At 39.8% G+C, this 21807-nt stretch overlaps 1 protein-coding gene across 1 annotated transcript in view; it reads left to right on the top strand.

Moving 5' to 3' along the window:
* Positions 1-15404: 15404 nt before the first annotated feature.
* The window catches only part of met (MET proto-oncogene, receptor tyrosine kinase), a 77301-nt gene continuing 70898 nt past the window's right edge, over positions 15405-21807 (top strand). Inside the window, exon 1 of the mRNA XM_059335793.1 lies at positions 15405-15593. Coding sequence (XP_059191776.1) covers positions 15405-15593 — 189 coding nt within the window. The remainder of the gene's footprint in view (positions 15594-21807) is intronic.

Genomic DNA, 21807 nt, shown 5'->3' with positions numbered 1-21807 from the left:
ACGCCACCTGCGAGCTGTCACGACATGCAGTGGAATAGTTTATGGTGACTTCATAAAGATCTGCTTCTATAAAAACTCCGTCTGAAGTTTTTTGATGAGGTTTCGGTTGTTTGTGTGTCCACGGGATTTCACTGTTATATTTAGCTCTGTTTGGTTTCCATGCAAAGCTGCTGCTGGAATATTACATTTGCTATTCTGTGTCTCTGTGAATATGAAAGGCTGCACCCGGAGCAATAAAGAGCACGTTCCCTGTGAAGAGCACTATATTTCAGATCCCCTCTCTGCTGCTGTCACACTCATATTTGTTTTGTTTTCTTCATCTGGCTCTGATCTGAAATCTACGAGTTCGGACACAGAGCCAGTGATCTCATCTCATCCAGGAGCGTGCTGAGATGAGGAGTGTTCTCCTGTGTTGAATCTCAGAATGTCTTTATTCTACATGTGTCATTTAAAATAAACCGTTTGCATTAACCAGATCCTGTTAAAAACATTCAATTCTGCTCCTCAGAGACACTGAGAAGACATGATTGATTCTGCTGAGACCAACGGTCACGAGACAAATATTCACTGAAAATCTGTTTACACAGAGCAGAGAGGAGAGGACAGGAGAGGCTGTTTACACAGAGCAGAGAGGAGAGGAGAGGGGAGGCTGTTTACACAGAACAGAGAGGAGAGGACAGGAGAGGTTGCAAGTCAAAAAAATTTATCATAGAAATGTTTTTTCTTCTATTTTTATGATTTATGTCATTATAACTGTGTTATTTTGCACAAAAGACATCTTGAGTTGTTCCCACTTGATCGCCATGATTGTACTGATTCAGTAAAGCTGCAGGACTTATATATTTTCTATTTATTTGATATATTGCAGTGTAATACAAGGCCACAGTGAGTAAAATGGAAAAAGAGCAGAAAAACCTCTTGGGGCGTAGAGGGTTAAGTCTCAGAAGTCTTTTCAGTATCTGAAAACTTGCACAAATAAAACCAACACCATCCGCATGCCTTGCATCCAGGACGGTGCTGAGATGAGGAGTGTTCTCCTGTGTTGACCCTCGGTTGATAAGCTGAAGCTCAGGCCGGCGCTGTTTACAACCTGAGGTTATCTGGCTGTTTCCCCGGCGGCTGCTGTCGGGCTGCGGCGCTCCAGCTGCTGTTTCCCTGCCCGACTTCACATGTGAGCGAGGCCCCTGCAGTTCAGTCTGTCTCTGAGATAGAAAATTACCCCTCAGATCAAAAAAAGAACAGCAGAGAGAGAAGGCTGTATGCTTTAAATGGTAGCAAAAAAGGCCAGAGGAGCTGTTTTTGGCAATTTCTGCTCTCAGTGAAATCTTCACTGTGAAGATCCTGCCAAGTGTCTGCACCGGTGGGTGGATTTGATTATTCCAGACTGCTAGGAAGCAGGAATTCTGCAGAAAAAAATAGAAGAGAGATTTGGCTGAAAAACTATAGAAAATGTCAGTTTAACCCTTGTGTTCTTAACTCTCTCTATGCACCACTTGTCCTAAGGGTTAAAAATGAGCCACCTTCACTAAACCACCTAAATAAAGCAGCTTTATTGAATTTTAAAACCCCAATCTGTTTTGCATGAAGAAACAACCTGTCACTCATCACAAACTTTGTGAATATAGAGGTTTTCCCTCTTTACAGTGCAGAAAAACTGGATTTAATCAGTGGAATCCACTCACTGCAAAAAAGGGATGTCTAAAAACAAGATAAAAACACAAAATCTGTGGGAAATTATCTTGCAGCATCTAACACTTCTAAATATAAGTTTGTTTTATCTTAAGAACCAAATAGTTTGCAGTGCTCATTTTTTATTACAACACGCCTGTCATAATTGGATTACTAGTGTTTATTTTGTTGCTAAAGGTACTGCACAGGTGTAAACATATATTTTTTCAGCAAGCATGGGTGTGTACCTTATTGTTATTGTGGTATGGAAATGATTTTATAGCTGACGGCTCAAAAAAAATGGCCCCGAAGACAAGATTTGTACCCTGTTGGTGTATGGCTTTCATGAAAAATATGATATGTTGGGATCATTCTAGGAAAAGTAATCGAATTTCAAGTTGAAAAAAGATCATTAAGGGGGTTTCCTCTGCTGTTAAACATGGTGGCGGGTCATTTTTGACCCCTAAGACAACACAATGGTTAAGAACTTGTGTGCATATTTCTGCTTTTGCCATAAAGCAGGGGTCTCAAAATCAAATTACCTGGGGGCCACTAGAGGCAGTATCAAAATGACCAAAAAAAGACACAAAATGACAGAAAAAAACTAAATTACTTAAAGAAACAAAATCACAGAAAAAAGACACAGAATTACCAAAAAGACACAAAATTATTTAAAAAAGACACAAAATGACCAAAAATACACAAAATTACTAAAAAAGACACAAAATTACCAAAAAAGACACAAAATTACAAAAAAAGACACAAAATTACCAAAAAAAGACACAAAATTACCCCAAAAAAGACAATATTAACCAAGAAAAAGACAAAATTACCAAAAAAAGTAATAAAAGGGACCTTCCACACACAACACGGTAAAGTGCCATTCATATAAAACTCACATTAAACTTTCATATCAAGGTGGGGGCCACAAAATATCATCACGAGAGCCGCAATTGGCCCGCGGGCCGCGAGTTTGAGATCCCTGCCATAAAGGGACATTTATTTTGACGTTTTCAGGAAAGATGTGGTGCATGGCTGCACCTTTTAACCCCCCTCCGACTGCAGCAATCAATGAGAGAGGCTAATGCTAATAAAGTCATGCGAGTAGATGATTGGTGCTAACTCTCCGTTGCAGCCTCGACACTAAATCTCTCCCTGCGTGTTCATGTGTTTCTATATAATTAAGAGCACATGTAGCGAAGGCAGCTGCTTTGGTAAATGCGAGCGATCGCTGCGTTCCGCTGCCAGATCGGAGATTGATCTGACCTCAGAAAGACATTAATGCTCTAAAATAATGTCCCGGGTGAGTAATATGCAGGCTGAAAAAGCAAAGCAAGTCGTGCCGCTCATTTGCACCCTGAAAATTACCTCGTGTCGTAACTCATTGAGTCCTGGAGCAGTCAGAGAGTATTAAGACAGGCTGTTTGGGCTGTTTACATCCATATTCATCCACGTTATGCTCACAGCCCTTTTTTACCCTCAGGGACTATTTATAAAAAGCACCAAAATACCTCCAACATTCATCTGATGTGAATGTAAACACTCTCAAATTAAAGCTTTGGGTTCACTCAGACTTTCTCTCGTACATGTGGAGGTATCTCGCTGTGCAGACAGTTTTCGTTTTCTGTTTTTTAGATTTTTAATACAAGAGGTGAATAGAGTTTTTACTGGCACTCTCAAACTTGAGCTTATTTACTTTACTACTTGATAAATGAATAATAGTGTGTCTTTGTGAGCACTCTCTACCAGGAAATCTCACACAGATGATGGTGGATTACTCAGAGAAACGAGGACATGTTTCCCTAATTTATTTTGGTGAGGTAATATTAAAGACAGAAACCTCAAAACCTTGACTAATTAAACCAAAACTATTTATTATTTTTGTTTGTTTGCTTGTTTTGTTTGTTTCTTTGGTCAGTCAGTGTGCATTTCTATATATTTTTTATGTTCTAACTCAGTTAGTCCACTAAACAACTCACAGGTGGTTGTAGGCTACATGTGCATCTCAATACATTAGAATCTGATGGAAAAGTAAATTTTCAGTAGTTTAAGTCAAATAGCTCCAACCAAGTATTGAGTCATATAGATGGACAGACTTTTCAGAGGTCAACATTTCCATATTAAACATACTTTTTACTTACTAAAATTGACATGGGACTGGAGCCGATCCCAGCTGACATTGGGAGAGAGGCGGGATGCACCCTGGACAGGTCTCCAGACTATCACAGGGCTGACACATAGAGACACTCTCATTCACTCCTACGGGCAATTTAAAGTCACCAAATAAACCTAAACTGCATGTGTTTGGACCATAGACTGTATAAATAATGAACATAGTCACCATGACATCACCCGTTGGTTTGTGGTCAGTTTGAGGCATCGAGTTCAACGTTACAGTCATCGCCATCTTGTTTCTGATACGGAGAGCAGTCCACAGACTGGACTGTGGAGGAGTCACCTCAACCTGACTGAGAGAAGTCACTGCTAATTCATGTTAGCAGGAGCATTAACTGGGATGTTAGTTTTGGCAAAAAACATAAACTAAATGTATGTGAATTCAAGATTGAACAGCGACTCCTTGGAGTGTCTGTTAGTCCAACCAAACGCTGAACAAGACATTTTTACTGAACAAAACGTTCAAATAAACGTGACTCTGAATGAACTGCCCGTAGAAGTGTATGAGAGCGTGAATGGTTGTCTGTCTCTATGTGTCAGCGCCCCTCGACCCAAGTTAAGGATAATAAACGAATGAATAAATGAATGAATAAACTAAACAAAAATCAGGTAAATAGTGTTGAGGCCATCCAAATACAGTTTTAAAAAACATAGAATTGGTGATCACAAGGCAAAAAAAGTATGATAAATAAGATGTTATCGCTGTTCAGCCCATTACCATATTTACACTTTCTTTTAGGAAACTAGCTTTTTATATTAGTGGGACAAAAAAGAGCCTGCCTGGGATGCAGAAAATGGTTGGAAAGCTTTGTGCAAGAAAATGAAGCCAAAACAAAATATAATTCCTGATACTATAAACACAAAGAGTTGGATTGGTGCTTCTGTGAGCATCTTAATATAATCTTCCAGCTCTGTCTCACTTCACTAGCAGCCGGTAATAACCGTCCTGAGGGACTCTGCCTCAGCGTCCTCACAGCAGATGTCACAACTATCGATGTGACCTCAGCAGTTAAACAAATAAAAGTCAGGCAGAAACGTGCGGCTCCGGTGGGAATGTTTTACTGTATGTTTCATGCGGAAAATGCAAGCCAAGCATGACTAGCCGGGGTTTATATGGTGTAATGCATCTCACATGTCTGGAGCTTTTTTATGAAACACCTAGGATAAACGCTGCGTGGATGTAACCTGATATGAGTCATCAACGGAGAAACGACCCATCTGTTATGTAAATATCAAAGAAATTGGCCTTATTAAATAAATTCAGAGGCATCGTCTTAATATCTCATCTCTTTAAGAATGTATGAAGGAGTTGACCTTTGTAATTCTCTTTGATCTGCAGACTGTAACTTTAGCTACTGTGTCAGTCTGACCGACATGTGGATTTGCAGGGCAAACTCTGCAAATCTCATCTGAAGAATGTGCCGTTAAGTGGAATCAAAGAAGTTCCCAGACAGAGCAGAAATAGTGTCTTTTGGCCCCCCGATCACCAAACTCCATCATTCTTCCCTTCTTGTTTTGAATCCCATAAATCCCCCGATCTCAGAGAAGAAGAAGAGGAGGAGAAATATGTTGCAGGGAGAAAAAAGAAGTCGCCGTGACAAGCAGTGATGAAAAATCCTCCTCTACTGTGTTCTCAGAGATGATATTTTAGTCTCTTATTGGAGGATGCAGGCTCATCATTCATCCAGCCAGGTTTCATGCAGTTAGCCTGATTTAGTGGCGCAGAGAGGCTGGAAGCTGCATTGTTCCTGTGTGGGAGAAGTCTGGAGAACATACACAAAAACAGATTATTTAACTGTAAGAATGGAGCGTGCATGTGTGTGTGTGTGCACAGGGAGGTAAAGGAAACAGAAACAAGAGAGGAAGGTGGTTAGTCAAGAGAAGAATTGAAGGGGGGTGAGGAGAGGAGTGGGAGAAAGGGCAGCATTTAAATCGGCTCAAAGGAAAGTGGGAGAGTCAGAGAGGCTTCAGATAAAATTATTTTAAGAAGCAACAAGATCTTAATTTTAGTATCTGGGCTGAACAAGATAATATCTTTCTGCCAGCAGTGAGTCAGTAAGAGATTTTGCACAGGAAGTGATTTATTTTAGCAAAGAATAACTCTGATCTACAACATGGTCTCACAGGAATCCGTGAAATAGCCACGGATTCGCTTAACTCTTACGGAATAACTCAAATTTCCGTGAAACTGACATGGATTTCGCTACAATGCAAGTTAATGACAGTCATATCCCGTGGCTATTGGTTTGTTCCAAGTCACGTGACTTTCAAGGTCCCGGCGGTCAGAACAAAAACATGGCGGACAGTTCTCTCATTTTTAGTGAAAAAATCAATATTTTGACTTAGTTTCTGCATAAAACTGGATTTTGATCACATTTCTAGTGAGAAATATATGTTTTATTTTCTAAATATTCACTCAGTGAATGTACATAATCACTTTGTATGTTGGAATAGCCACGGGATATAACTGTCATTAACTTGCATTGTAGAGAAATCCGTGTCAGTTTCACGGAAATTTGAGTGATTCCGTGGCTATTCCACGGATTTTGAGTTAAGCGAATCCGTGGCTATTTCACGGATTCCTGTGATACCAGGTTCCTGATCTATGAGCTATTTTGTAGGGTTTTTAGTGTTTTTTTTGTCACTTTAGTTTCATTAACAATTTTTTGCAACAATCTATCTATAAGCAAGAAGCACTATGATAAATACCAATCAGGTTCTTCCATGCAAACTCCCTCTTTTTGGAGGGTTTTTAGTTTCTGGGTGGTGTGCAAAGAATAGAATTAAATTTGGCAAGCAATTGTTTTTTCGCACTTCCTCCCCGAGACTTCACCGACACAGGTTTGACGACATGAAGTGCACTCAGTAAAGTGCAGATCTCCAGCAGGTGTGTCTCCCTCTGTCCTCCCAAACAAAGCAGAGTTAAATCTCACTCAATTGTCCCTCGAGGCTCCGTAACAGTCAAGATTGTGGTGAAGATAACAACAGCATGGATTTAGTCATCTCATATGCCGCCTAACTTTAGTGGATCATAACATATCAGGTTTGAAATTAAGCTGCAAATGCACCAGTTAAAAATGAGACCAAAGCTCTCTATGGATGTTAGTTTTTGACAGATAATAGGCTTGTTTTTAGCCTCATTGATTGCCAGAAAAGCCATTTGCCATCTAAGTAAAGCAGTTTTTGATCACTTAGAGCCCCTACTGGCCACACAAGAAGAGTGAGGAGTCAGAAATCAATGAATTAAAGTCATAAATGTGCCTAAATAACTTTAGGCTGAGAGGACCAGTAGTATGTGAGATTGGCTGCAGACAGACATGCACGTAGAGTTTGATCCCTTCCAGGGTTTTTGCCTGGTGGAGCTAAAAAAATATGCATGAAATAAGCATGTGAGGTCTGAAATGCAAATTATATGTTGTGCACATGAATAATCAGCTTGTACAGCCTGTATTTCATCATGGACTCCATAATTTTCCTCTTTGTAAAAAGGTCAACTAAGGGTGAAGGATCGGCAGCTTCAATATCTTTAGTTAAAACAGAACTCAAGCGATAAAGTTTTACACTTCTATAAAGTTTGGGGCTCAATAGAGATGGATTTTAAGATTAACAAGTAAAAAATCAAGGTAGGAAAGAAGCAGGCTGAGTTGTCCTGGTTTGGTTGAAGATCTAAAACACTGGATCTGGGAAGTTTGACAAACACTGACAAGTTAGTCAGAAAAAAGTAAATTCTTAACATCCAAAGGTGCAGAACTGCCTTCACTTTTATATCAGCCGCTGCATGAATGTTTGGATAAACACACAGACACCGAATACCTTCCAGTCATTGCTGCTTGCAGCTTCAGATTCTGGAAAATGAGAGTTGTGGGATTTTACATGAAGGATGTCTTTTGGAAACCAGTGATTTCAGAAACCTCCAGTCTGCTGAATCGCCGCAGTGAGTGACACCATGATGACTGTCATTTCCAGAGTCAGTCTATTTTGGAACACGTTCATACGTGCTAAATCGACCTAAGATCCTGTTCGACCACACGGACTGTCCTCATTATCTGTGGAAAGGACAAACTGTCTGCTGCAGAGCATCAGGGGAAACAGGATGGTGACTGAATAGAATAAAATGTGTCTCAATATATCAGAATTTTAAAAGTACACAGGTTTTCCTTTGCTGGACGTCTAGTTTTGGAAACAAATGTGTCGAAGGAGTTTGAGGCCTCATCCAGCAGACAATGTGGTTTTCTGTTCTTCTTTCTCAAAAGATAAATCTCTCTCCAAATCAAAACGTAATTATCCAATTAAACTCTCAAGAGGATGCCAAACCAGCAGGAGGTGATAAAACCTGAAGCCATGTTGGCCAATCAGAGGCTATCTGCCAGCAATTGCTTATGGATCACTCCATATCTTATTCTGATGCATCTGTTCCCCCAATACAGTGGAATAGTAAATGTAAAATTATGTGTAAACTTGGAAAGAAAAGTCCTTAGCAGGTTAGATACATTTTTATTTTGGCCATGTCCGTCTTTGTGTGAAATCTCACCTCATTTGTGATGAGTTTATGCATATCTATATGCATATATATAAGTATACAGAAGCTCCATTTTCAGTGACTTAAGGCCAAAATGAAGATGGAAAAAGTCACATTTAAAAAAAATACATGTGTACATTAGAGGTGGGCGATATATATCGTCTCTGATAATATTGTTAACGTTGGTTTAATGATATGCAATTTTACATTATCGAGTATTTGTAATATCTCAAAAAGAAAACAAACTGATGTTTACCCATTTAATGTCTCTATACAAGTCTCTTGAATGCTTCAGCTTAAAGAAAATAAACAAGAGCTGTTGTTCTGAAACATTGTGTCCATAAAGAGATGTCTTGGTAAGCTTTTATTTTTGGTAAAGAAATCACATTTAAAGGATATCGTCAGATTATTGTTATCGGAAAATTTAAAAAAATAAAGGAGATTTTTTTTTTTTGCCCATATCGCCCACCCCTGTTTAGCTGTAATTTAAGAAAGTTTGCGACCCAGTAGCCATGTTTGTCCTTCTTGAAAACACACCAAGCTCCACCCCAACCTGCATGACATCACATGCTTCAATGCTCTGATTGGTTTTATATCTTTTCACCTGCTTTTTTTTTTATCTGCATCTGTTGAAAATTCCCCTTGGAAATCAAAAATAAACTGAGAGGTTCCAGACTAATACGCATTAGCGATTATCTCTGCCAATAGTGTACTTGTGGACTATAGGCCTGAAAGTTCCCACTGTCTTGTCTTAAATCTTTGGACTAAACACTTCAAGTTGGAACAATATAAATATTATCAGTCCTACATCACCACAGGATCTTCAAACAACAATGTCAAGACGTCATGAAATGAAAAAAAACATCCCTAAAAGCTTCTGTTGTTTCTGAAAACAGTGAATTTTCCTGTAATCTCCACATATTACTCGTTGGACCTGTTTACGTGTGAGGCCCTTTCTCTGCCCACCTTGGGGCCCCGTTATAAACAAAGCGGTGGCCCCTGCCTGGCGTCTGGGGGGACGGCGACTGGAGGCCAGCTGCACTGTGAGCACTGAGTCTGTCCTCGCCTTATTGTCAGATTCTCTCACTCCCTTAACTGTCCCTAACACCCTGACAGTCCCCTGCAGCAACACACACATTAACACATGACTCCATGCACTCGGTGCCACCAGCAGCCACCTGCGTTTTAAACACACACACACACACACACACACACTTCACGGTCATTACAGCGACTGAGAGTCAGGTTGCAGAGTAACGTGCACACAGAGTCCAGGTGGACTTCTGTTAACATTACCACAACAATACACACACACACGCCTGCAGACCTATTTGTGCACTCCACATTCCTTTGCATTTCACTTTCTCTTGAAAATGCATTTCCACACACCCCGACGACAACCAAGTCTCTCCGCATAACGCAATGTGGAGGTCAAAGGTCTGTTATTCCAGTGAGACCGCCAGCTGAGCGTCCAGCCCAGACAGACTCTGTGCATGTGTGCGGCTCTCGCTAACTCGGGCTAAGCCTCCGCCGCACCATGTGTATTTTTGTACATTAGCGAGAGTGCCTTTACCCTATTTTTTGCACGGCAGTGACAGTGTTTGTATCCAGACCCTCTGCTGCCAGTAACCCAGCCCACGGTTTATAATTCAGGCATTAGCGTGTCTATTCACACAGGACCCAGGGGCCACAGCGAGAGTATAAAAACGACATTAGACCACGCAGATCACCTTTCACCCCCTTCTTGACTCTTGAGTCGAGCCGCAGGGTTTAGGAGCCCCACGACACCGAAACCCAATCACCGCACCGTTGTTTTGGGGACAATGGCTGCTGGTTAACTATGGAGCAAAAGGTGTACAATATTTCACGTTTCTGCCCCACGGTGCCTGTTCCACGGCTCAAACACACGTTCACAAAATGGCCTGAAAGTTGTAGAACATCAGGAGCACTCCCCGCCACCGTAAATCTTCCAGGAGATGAATGTAAAGAGGTGAAAAATTAGCTTTACACTCAGAATCAGTATTGAGACATATGATAGATGAACAGCTAGTAAGAGGTTCATGTAGCAGCAGTGGCACATTGTAGGCAACCATCATAAAAACAAACTTGACAGGGAGTTGTTTTAGTTTTTTTTCCCCAAAGTTGAGGTTTTGCAGAAGCAGATGGATGAATGTGGTTTTGATTGCTTGCATGTTTAAAGATGTTTTGCCTTCTATCAAAACTGGACTGCATTTTATTAAAGTTGACAAGATTACTGAATAACCTACTTTACTGGTATTTCGACTCTTTTAAATAAACCTTTGGAAGCAGTTAAAAAAGCAGCTTATTTGGTTCCACCTGCAGAGTCAATTAATCTTTTCAAACAATCCGTAAAGCATCATTTTGACATTTCGAAACTCTTGTAGCTCATTTCTTGTCTAATTAGCTTGAAAGAATACTGTAAAAATCTTGTATTTCTGTCCATCTATGACCACTGTGAACCGTTGTGTCAGGTTATTATAAATGACTTGATTCTTCTTTAATAACCACAGCTAAAAAAAGTATTCAGCTCGGCTTGTTTGTCCGTCTGTCAGCAGGAATATGGAAAAAATACAGGCTTGATTTTCATCAAACTTGGTGAAAGAAAAAAAGCCCACTAACTTTTAGCACAAATATGAATCGGGGCATCTACCCCAAATATTTCATGTGGTGTCAGAAAAAATCTGAAAAGTAAGTTCCTGACTGGGAAAAATTCACATGAAAATCCCCTTAAGACTGGACAACACAGAAAGTCTGCAAAAAAGTAGTAAAAGTAGTCAAAAATATTAGTCCACCCTTGTTTTCTCCAATTTCTTGTTCATTTTAATGCCTGATACAACTAAAGGTACATTTGTTTGGACAAATATAATGATAACAACAAAAATAGCTGATAAGAGTTTAATTTAAGAGCTGATATCTAGACATTTTCCATGGTTTTCCTGATAATGATTTTGGTTATTATCAAGAAAACCATGGAAAATGGCCAGATATCATTTTTTCCATGACTGTAGATATTTCTTCTCGTCATTTTTTTTTGCTCTTCATCGCTCCTCAACTACTGGAAACGGCTATCAATAACACTCGAAGCAGTTTAAATCTCACAAACACACTGAAGTTGAAAGAACAACTTCCTAACTTGTGAAACAGGAAGATCCGAGGAGCCTGTGAATGCACCGTTGGCCTTTGTGGAGGTCTGTGCTCCGAGAGTGACATTCTAGTAGGGTTGTCAAAAGTATCGATATTCAAAATAGTATCGATACTAAAACGTTGTATCCGGATACGATACTAATTTTCAAAAGTATCGAGAATCGGTATTTGCATTACCTCTTTTATTATAAATATTAAACCTGTGGTTCTGTTAATTTTCACATGTTGCATTTTCTTGTTAATAAAAATATGTCTGTTAAATATATATATATATATATATATATATATATATATATATTGTTTTTATCCTTGTGGTATCGAAAATGGTATCGAGTTGAACATTTTTGTATCGTGACAACCCTACATTCTAGTTGACATTGTATATTTAAGTTCTTTATTGAACTTTATGTCAGAGTTTACTCTGCACAGGAACCTGTTTGCCTCTTCAGTGTCAGTTTGATGTCCTCTCAGACTCTTTCTCTCTCTCTCCGTGCCAAGAATCAGCCGTGGATAACAGCAGCGGAGCTTCAAACGAAGCTTGTCTAAACAGCCTCTCCACCGTCCAATTTCACTGCCTTGATCCTCAGGAATACCTTAGCCGAGGCGAAGGAATGCCTCCAAGACCCGGTCCAGCTCAGAGTCTTCAACAAACAACCCAAAGTCCTGTTTGTTTGCTCTGAAAATAATCAGCCCAGGGTCTGTTTTTTGAGCCGCGTGGCATTATCTCCACAGAGATTACGTCTCTATCTGCGGCAGTTTGGACAAGTGAGAGTTTTGGCAGATTCCCATGCTTTTAGCTGCTATCGATCATATTTTACGCTGGATTTCTGGGTGAAGGTGTGCAGATTCACACATCAAAGGCGACCTGTCCATCATGTTTGAAGAGAGATTGATGATGTTTTTGCTGCCGTGTCCTTCATCAAACCCTTATCTCTTCATACGTGGACATATCTTTATCCAATTCCAAATCAGTTTCAGGCACAAACTGTCATTCCTTATCCGTTTGCACTATTTCTCCACTCTTTAACTCGTATTAATTCAGCGCAGCAAGGCTGGCTGCAGACCTCACAGCTGTGCATTTGGCAGAAAAGCGTCCAACCTTTCAGCCAGCTTTCAATTTCCTCCACATTTTCCCTCGGTTTGACTCCGCCATTGTCTCTCTAACTGCTGCCACTGGCCTTGAGGACATTTAATTCAACCAAGGTTTGCTGCTGCGCACTTGTCACACCGCCAGGTTTCTCTGCTTTTCCTTCAGCTCTCCTCTTTGTGCGGTCCTGTCCGTCTCGGCTCTGAAATGTCACCAAGAGAGAAATGTTGCTGATTTATTACTGCAGCATTGTTCTCCTCATCTTCAAAGCCTGCCTTAGAGATCTAAGCTAAACAAATGATGTAGCGTGTTTCATGCAAAGTGCAGAAAATGGCCTTCTGACCCAGGCGCAAAAAGAGATCATGAGTCTGTTTGTGATTAAAACTTTTTTTGATGCAGAGATTGTTCACAAGGTGTGGTGGCCTCAGTAGGATAACAAAGATTCTATAATACGGTATCTCCTGACTGTGAAAAATCTTATGCAAGGTGTTTGCTCTCATTTAGCTCTCAAAGTGTACACGATTAATGCATTTTACTTTACAAGGAGATGTTTCTTTACTTGCTTGACAGTTTCAACTGAGACTCCAATCTTCCTCGGAAGCGTCATTACTAGTCCTTAAATTAAATTCGATATGGAAGTGGACTTAAAATATTTTTTTTGGTTTTGGTCTTGCTAGCCAGCTAATGTTAGCATTCTATCGCTATCGATCCCTGGCTAATGTTCACACGCAATGATCGGCCGCTAACGTTAGCATGCTATCGATCGGCCGCTAACGTTAGCATGCTATGATCGTTATAACGTGAAATTATCTGGACGAGTGTCCAGATGTGTGCATCACTTTTAAATGTCCTCTGGAAACACTTCTGTTGTGTTGTGGCACTTGTGTTGTCAAATTGATGAAGATGTTTTCTCAATTTGCTTGTGTTTTGTGTATTTGCATGTATTTTCTTAAGTTGTGGCGCTGTGAGCTCTCAGGGCCACCATAAAAAGGAGAGGTGGAAGCGAAGGTCGCAACGTTTCTGCAAAGCAGAGCATTGGAGAGTTTCCTGCTAAAACTTTTTTTTTTTTTGGCACTGTGAGGCACTTTGAAAGAAGCCGTCCACAAGTGTTCATAATCTCTCTACCTGTCCTCCCTCCCCTCTCCTTGTGAAGAGGTCATCATCCACTGAAGCTGAGAAAACAACAGAAAGCTCAGGCCTGGTCAGGCAGTCAGGTCAAGGACCTTAAGAGCCACAAGAGGCCCGCCACCCTCTGGGTCATTAATAATTAATGAAACCTGAGGCTGGGACAGGAGGCCATGACTAAACACAAAAAGAGCCGGAGCAGTGAGAGCGGGCAGGAGGGTAAGGGGAGGGGGGTTACTGATAGAGAAAAGGCCCTGAATCCAGCTCCGGCTACAGTCTGTGCCTTCACTGTATGCTCCAAAGGCTCCAGACACAACAATCTGCACAACCCAGCGACATTTGAAAACCAACGAGAGGAGCTGGAGCGACATATTTGCTTCTAAACTCAAGTGAGAAAGCAGAGAGTTGAGAGAAAAAGAAAAAAAATAGTGGGGTTGCCCAGTCGGACAGCTAAAACGTTGTTGTTTTTTTCATGGAATGCATGAAAGTCTTCTCGGCGTTTCCCATGAAATCCTGCCGTCCTCTTAACTTCCATCCAACAAAGCTCGTACTTGCCCTGGAGGTGCTATCACGCCGAGACCTCCATTACGAGCACCGCCTGATGAAAGAGTAGCTGAGGGAGGCTTAGGAGGTCTGGCTCCCAACCCTCCCCCATCGGGCCAGATATGAAAGAAGATAGTTCAACATGATATTATATAACGAGCAGTTTTTCAGAGAGCAATGTGTTTAGATAAGGTGATCTTATCTTTACAGAAAGTATGGTTATCATCTAATATTTGTGCCAATCTGCAGACTTTACTGCTTAGTCTTCACTACTTTGAAGTGGATGTTCTTCACGATTTAACACGACCACAATGATGTTGCTGACATTTCTTGGCTGCTCCGTACGTCATATCAGTATCACGCTGGTAACCACAATAAGATACAGTCTCTCCACTGTTATTCTTACTGTATATGTTGTTAGTCTTGGAGCACACTACAGGGGAAACTGATGCCTTTTTGCGGTTGTTTTTAGGGCCCGAGCACTAACAGGGCGAGTACCCTATTGAAATTGGTCCGTTTATTGTTATTATTTTAACAGCAAATGAATTGCGTTTTTGAGAGCTTTTCTCATATTCAAAAACTCACCAAACTTGGGACAAAATTCAACCTGTATAAAATGTACTTATTTCATTGGTTTCAGAAATGGGCGTGGCAAAATGACCTACTAGCGCCCCCTAGAATTGAGCCCCAAAAACAGGTTTGTCGTGGAGACATGAAATTTGGTACATACATGTATCATGGGAAGACGCACCAAAAAGTCTCTTCAAGCCATATCCAAAAACTAACAGGAAGTCGGCCATCTTGGGTCAAAAATGGCATTTTTGACGTTTTTCGCCATTTCCACGTCGCATACTTTAACGAAGTCCTCCTACAGATTTAATCCGATCGACTTCGGACTTGATCAGTACCTTCAAAAGGCCTTTGACTTTAAAGGTTATGAAAAGCTTTGCAGACTGTTACACTATGGGGGCGTGGCATGGCGGCAAAATATGGCGTTTTTTCATAAAACACAAGACTGTATAACTTGACCATACATTGTCCAATCTGCCTTAAACTTGTCATGCATGATGATGGTCCATAATTTTTACTTTTTTTTGTTGCAGAGTTCATCGGACGACTGCGATGCACATGAGGGGGATCCACGAAGGGAAGGAGGGGCAAGTACCCCGCCTGCAGGTGACGCTGTTCGTCCAAAGGCTGGAGTATTGGCACAAAGTGCTGAAAAACACCCTGGTGACGTCTATCAACGTCGTGCCGGTTCATGGCCGTGCAGTGGCGTACCTGGGCACCGCCGATGGACGCCACATCCAGGTAAAGAAGTTCAATTATTTTCTTATCTGATAATGTCGGACAGGAACCTTTATTTGCATGTAAAATCCCAACAGAGAGCCTGAGGCTGTGCGGTTTCCCGCCCTCATTGTTCATGTAAATTGGACAGGATGTTGGTATGTGAGGAGTGAAAGCGCACTGCTGGGGACTCTGCAAAACTCGGCTCCAGGTGCCTCTGCTGCAGGCAGGTTGGGGGGAATCTATGACCAAAGCACAGGGACCTTTCTGTTTGCACAATTTGCTTACCTTTGACCTCAGCTCAGTGAGCCTCCAAAGGCCCCACGTTCCAGTCTGCCGTCTGAGCAAACAGTCCATTTTGCCTTTCATTGCACAAGCCAACAATGAATTACAGCGTCCTGATGGTTTATCAGCTGCTTTCAGCGTCTCATACATGACCTGTCAATACTGCTGCAGGGGATTATAGTCACGGGATGACTTAAGTTAAGCCGGGAAAGTGATTCTTGTTTAAGGACAGTTTGAGGAAATACATCCAGTACTTTTTATGGTACAGAGAAGCTGGGCTGTCACAGTAGAAATGTTAATAGAAAGTTTGAATCATTTGGAGCAATGATAAGACTCTGTTTTGAGCTATTTCTCTTTGATTTGCATGTTAATTCATCAGGGGTAAGTCGAGGTTTCATGTCTAATCACAGTTTTAACTCCCAGAATGGATCATTTTTCCATTCCCACAAAAAGGGGAGACAAATACACCTGCCAAAAGAATGGCTCACCATTGTTTTGACTTTTTAGTGGATAAAATATTTGGACTGAGACAAAAACAGTAGAAGTAGAGTTCTTCTCCAGCCTCGCACAACAGATTCAGACCATTCCAAAGTAATAACTAATGCTATAGAATGTTTATCACTATGTATGTACGACCACACAATCAGATAAACTATAACGTTACCTTGTAGAACAAAACAAACTAATGCATATCATTAAAGTGTTTATGCCCTGGCACAATGCACCATAATCTGCAGTTCATATGCTGAGGGGGCAATCCAACTACCATCTGTTACACCACTATTATTAAGACTAAACAAGAAGCAATAAATAAACAAAATAGTGGAAAAACTTGCAAGGTGTGAATATCAAACACCAGATACATGGCCACCCCTTTACTCTCAAACTTTCCTTTACTTCTCTTCCTTCTTCCATAAAGTTTTTGCACTTTTTCTGCCAAGAAATGCATCCTTGAGCCATGGCCTTGATTGCAAGTTATCTTTTAATTGCACCGCTGACATTTAAACACTATGATTAGCAGTTTGCCCCTAAGACAGTAGGAAAGATTTAAAGTGTCTATATAGTCTATATAGTTAAAGATTACCTTCTTCCTTTTTAGCTCATTTTGAAATTTACAAGTCAAAAGATGCATAGAAGGCTAAATTCTGTTGATATATATGAAGCTTTTTTGGACAACTTACATGCAACTTACTTTTAAAATAAGTAATTTAGATACTTTAGAAACAAAGGCTGCATCTAACTTGGTTGTCTAAAAAAAGTTCTCTTTTAAACCCAATGGCCCATTCTTACATCAGCACAGTAGACGCACATAAAAATATGTTTTCATGACTTCCACATTACGACCTGGCACATGAAATAAGTTAGTAGCTTTTAGTGCCAGTGCACCTGCAGTTCAAATGTGTATTTGGCATGTTGGAGGTCTGTTAGTTGTGTTATTTTGTTTTGATGAGACATGCGAGTGCTGATCTTCGGGTAAAATATAGCATTCTGGCATCCAGCTTAATGAAGTCAATATGAGTGGCCTGTGGAGCTGCATGTCAGACTGTGACTCACTCCAGTCACTTTCTCTGCCTTTTCATGTGGCGTTGGAGTTGTTTTGTGCATCCACTCTAAGTGCACTGTGTGTGTGTTTGCGTGCGACAGTCACAGCTGCAGAGGAAAAAGAGGAAAGTGAGGAAAGCGAGCGGCGGCGCTGCGTTGGCGCATCGCTCCAGTGCCGGAGCAACAAAAAAAACGACAAGCAAAGAACGGAATATAAAACACAAAGTAAAAAGCTGAATGACCTCACGTGTTTTTGAAACATAAGAATGAAAAGACACGCAGGGAGGAAAAAAAAAAGAAAAGAGACGTGGAAAAAAGGGCTGACAGCTGCACGGAAAGGGAGGGGTGGAGGGATGGGGGGGGGGGGGGGGGGGGGGGGTAGAGGGTGCGAGGGGGCTTACAAGCCGAACGGCACGTTAATGGTGAACGGCGGGCTTCGCTGACACGTTCCCTCGCACGGCATTTTCTCCTCGCTGAGCGTCCCGTGCAGCTGTTGCTGTGTGTTTCTCCACCATTAACCCCCTCTCCCAACTCTTCTTGTTGTTTTTGTGGAAGGCTGAATTGGCTGAAGCTCATTGTTTTAGCTGGAGGGTTTAGAAGGTCTGAGGAGCAGAGCAGCTGTCCTCAACTCTGCATTTTATCAGATATTGTTTACCGATTATCTGAGACAGAGACTCAGAGATTTGTAATGGAAATGATTAAACACTAAGTTTTATTAGCTGTTAGTCATACACTGGAAAAACATTTTTTGTCCCTGTAATTATTATTTCAATCATCTATATACATTTACAAAGAAATACGAATTCAGTGCTTTTACTTTAAAATAGCAGTTTTTCATGTAGTGCATTACTTATTAATAATAATAATAATAATAATAATAATAATAATAATACAAAAAAATAATAATAATAATAATAAAAGCAATTAAATAAATAGGTCAAATAAAATAAAAATAATTGAAATCATAATTGAAATAACAATAATAAAAATAATAAACTGATATTAATATTTCTGAATTTCTGATCTTTGCACTAATTTGAACAGCTCTGTACAGTCTTAACCTACTGAATGTGAAGAATAGCAACATGTTTTCCACATTTTACTCAAAGTTGCTGAGAAAAAATATTTTTTTTGGCCCTGTAATTATTATTTTAATCATCTATATAAATTATGCAAAGAAATCCGAATTCAGTGCTTTTACTTTAAAATAGCAGTTTTTCATGTAGTGCATTACTTAGTGATTGTTTTTTATTGTGTGTCCTCAGTTTTGTATGTAAATTGAATAATTTGTTCAAAGTAATATTCACTAAACCAGTTCATTGGCTTAATTAGTTGATATTTCCAAGTAAAATGTTTTTGAGGCACATCAGTGAATCTGCAATTTACTTGTGTATTTTCATTTAAAAAAAAGTGGTTCTATTAAATAAGATTACTTAGAAACAGCCTGAGTAAAGATTACAAACACTTTCTGTGAGGAAAAACTCGCCTGGCTTTTTTTTAAGTAAATGTCACTCCAATTTTTTCAGTGTACTTAACGTCTGGAAAATATTGCTCAGGTTGTTAATATGATCTTGATTGCAGCAGCAATGATTCAGGTTTCTGTCAGATGTTTAAAAATGTCACTTTCCAAACAAAATTAAGAGCAAGAGAGAGGAAACGAATCTACGGGATGATGAAAAGAACATGGAGAGAAAATAACAGAACCTTTAGTCTAATTTTACAGTTTTACATTTTCAAAACTGCAGTCTTACAACTTATTTTCATCTTTTCTAACAGTAATATTCATTTTGCACTCCAACCAAAATACAGTAATTGCTGAGCTCTGATAGTGTGGTGAAATCAGGTTTTAAACACACCTGCAGATTCACCAGCAACTTATTTTCATTATTTCTAACATTAACACAATTATAGTCTGGAAAGAATATTGCTCAGGTTGTTAATATGATCTTGAAAGCAGAAGTTATGATTTAGCGATGCAGGTTTCTGTCCGATCATGCAGGTAAAACATACAAACTGAATAGATATTATTCAAAAAAAAGAGGACTTTAGAAGCATAAAAATAGAGATGTGAGATTCAAAGTAAGAGAGATGTTTAAAGATGTCACTTTTCCAAACAAAATTACTGAGTAAGAGAAAGGACATGAATCACAAGGGATGATGAAAAAGTAGTACAGAACATGGAGAGAAAGACGAGAACAGGAAAATAACTGAATTTTAAGTCTCATTTTACAGTTTTACATTTTCAAACGGCAGTCTCACAACTTATTTTCATCATTTCAAACAGTAATCATCATCTCGCACTCACCAAAATACAGTAATTGCTAAAGCTCTGATAGTGTGGAGAACAAGGATTTGGTGAACAGTAAGATTTTTCCCAAACATCCATTACAAACTGACTCAACTTCCACCTCCTGTTCTGTTCAGGCTGAAGACGTGTGAGCACAGTTTGTTCTGTGAAATGAAGGGTTATTACCCACATTTCAGGTGTGCTTACTTTTGGTTTCACTTCCAACTAAAGTGGTTTAGATATTCTGGCTAAACTTTAAACAACTGGAGTCTGGACACTTGTGTTCACTTGTTAGTCTACGTCCCCTTGCTCGCAAATTGCAGCTACATCACTTTGTTTTGTCAAATATTACTACAAGAAATTATACCAGTTGACCCAAGTTGTAATTGCCCTGAATGAGACATCAGAGCGTTGCTCACAGGTATTGTAAAGGCCAATAAGGGCCAGTTCAGCAATAATAATTTAAGTTAAAAACAGTTAAAAATGAATGATGATTTCATTGTAATTCATGCAATGCTTAGAGTATGTTAGTTTAAAATATACAATTAGTAATGTTTAAAGGGTTAAAAATGTTTCTATTCTTTAAATTTCACATTGTGATGTCACTATATAGTGGTAACTACGGTAACTGACTATGTATCTTAAGTTTCGTTTAGAGTCAGAACATGGTGGAAGCGACCGTTCTTCAGACTTGTAATTTACTTTGTTGTTTTTAAGTAAACATTTTAATAGACCATGAAGTTGTCATGTCTCATCGCTCGTAGCATAGTATGATACCAATAATAAAAGTGTAACTACTGTAAAAAAAAATTAAAAAAATCTGTTTAATTTACTGTAAAATACTGGCAGCTGTGGTTGCGACAACTTAAGAATATAAATATCAGCAAAAATTTTAATTTAGACTGAGTAGTCCCTTTATTTTTAGGGTAATTGTGTCCTTGTGACATTATGGTGTTTCTCCTTTAATTTTACATGAAAAAGTGTTTTCTAGAGTTTAAAGGTTTTGTAATATTCCTTGATTTACAGTTATTAACAGCGTCTAGTACGGTAATATTCACTTTTTTAATTTTATGCCCTATATCTGATGCAATTTGACAGTGTTTTACTGTCATTTCTGCAAACTTTTTTTTACAGTGTATAAACTTTATGCAACTGTGCAAAAATACAGAGTTTAAACAGAATAAATAGACGTGCAAAAACAAGCTGCACAGGCTGCATGGTGCAACTTGGGAATAAGAGTCAACGGTGAACCATCTTCCTCCAGAATCACTCTCTGCCAGGGGTGTGCCATATCGTATCGTTCACGATAATATTGGTATAATTTTTTATGGTTAAAAAAAATGCATATCATGATATTGGTAACATTCCTACTTCTTGATGTATTGGCGTAAGGCTAACAATTAAAGTTGTTTTAATCACAAAAAGCTACTTACTCTCTGTCGCTAAACACATGCAACAAAATGTCATTAAAATATGCCCTCGAAACCCCTAAATGGTTATTTTTATTATTTGCTCATACTCTAGAGTCAAGAGTAAACGTTTTTTGTATTTGGCAACTGTTGAGATTTGCACTTCGCACTACATTTTAGATTAAAAAAAACATATTATCTATATCTTTTTAAGTATTTCGTGAAGAATAATCGTTATCGCAAAAATAGCCTGAAATATCGTGATATTCTCTTAGGGCCATATCGCCCAGCCCTACTCTCTGCACCTTTAAAGCTCTCCAGGTGAAACTGCAGTGATTTTTCCCGCCTTGCATTTGAACTGTCGACCCTCCGGCCACCTGCTCTCTGCCAAACCGCAGCTCTACAATAAGAATCTGTGAGTGGTGGTCGTCCTTTTTCTTCAGCAGCCACTTTCATTGTTAGTGCGATAGAAAGAAGCTGTCAAACTTTTCATGTATTTCAATTTCCCGGTCGCTCCCAGCGGACGAGACGCGAGGGAGCGCGGAGCCGAGGCAGTGAAAGAAACGGAGCGCTGTTCCTCCCCAGTGGACTCCATTCTGGCTCAGGAAGTGTTTCCCTCTGCTGCATTCGGGCCACTGTGGGAATCACACAGTGGCCGTGTTTAGAGGCCAAACTTCCCCCCGCCTGCTTAATACAATAAGCTGTAATTTACACC

This window comes from Centropristis striata, chromosome 6 (assembly GCF_030273125.1).
Source record: "Centropristis striata isolate RG_2023a ecotype Rhode Island chromosome 6, C.striata_1.0, whole genome shotgun sequence".
Classification (NCBI taxonomy): Eukaryota; Metazoa; Chordata; class Actinopteri; order Perciformes; family Serranidae; genus Centropristis; species Centropristis striata.
The sequence above is the reverse complement of the archived record's forward strand: the minus strand, read 5'-3'. Positions and strand labels throughout refer to the sequence as shown.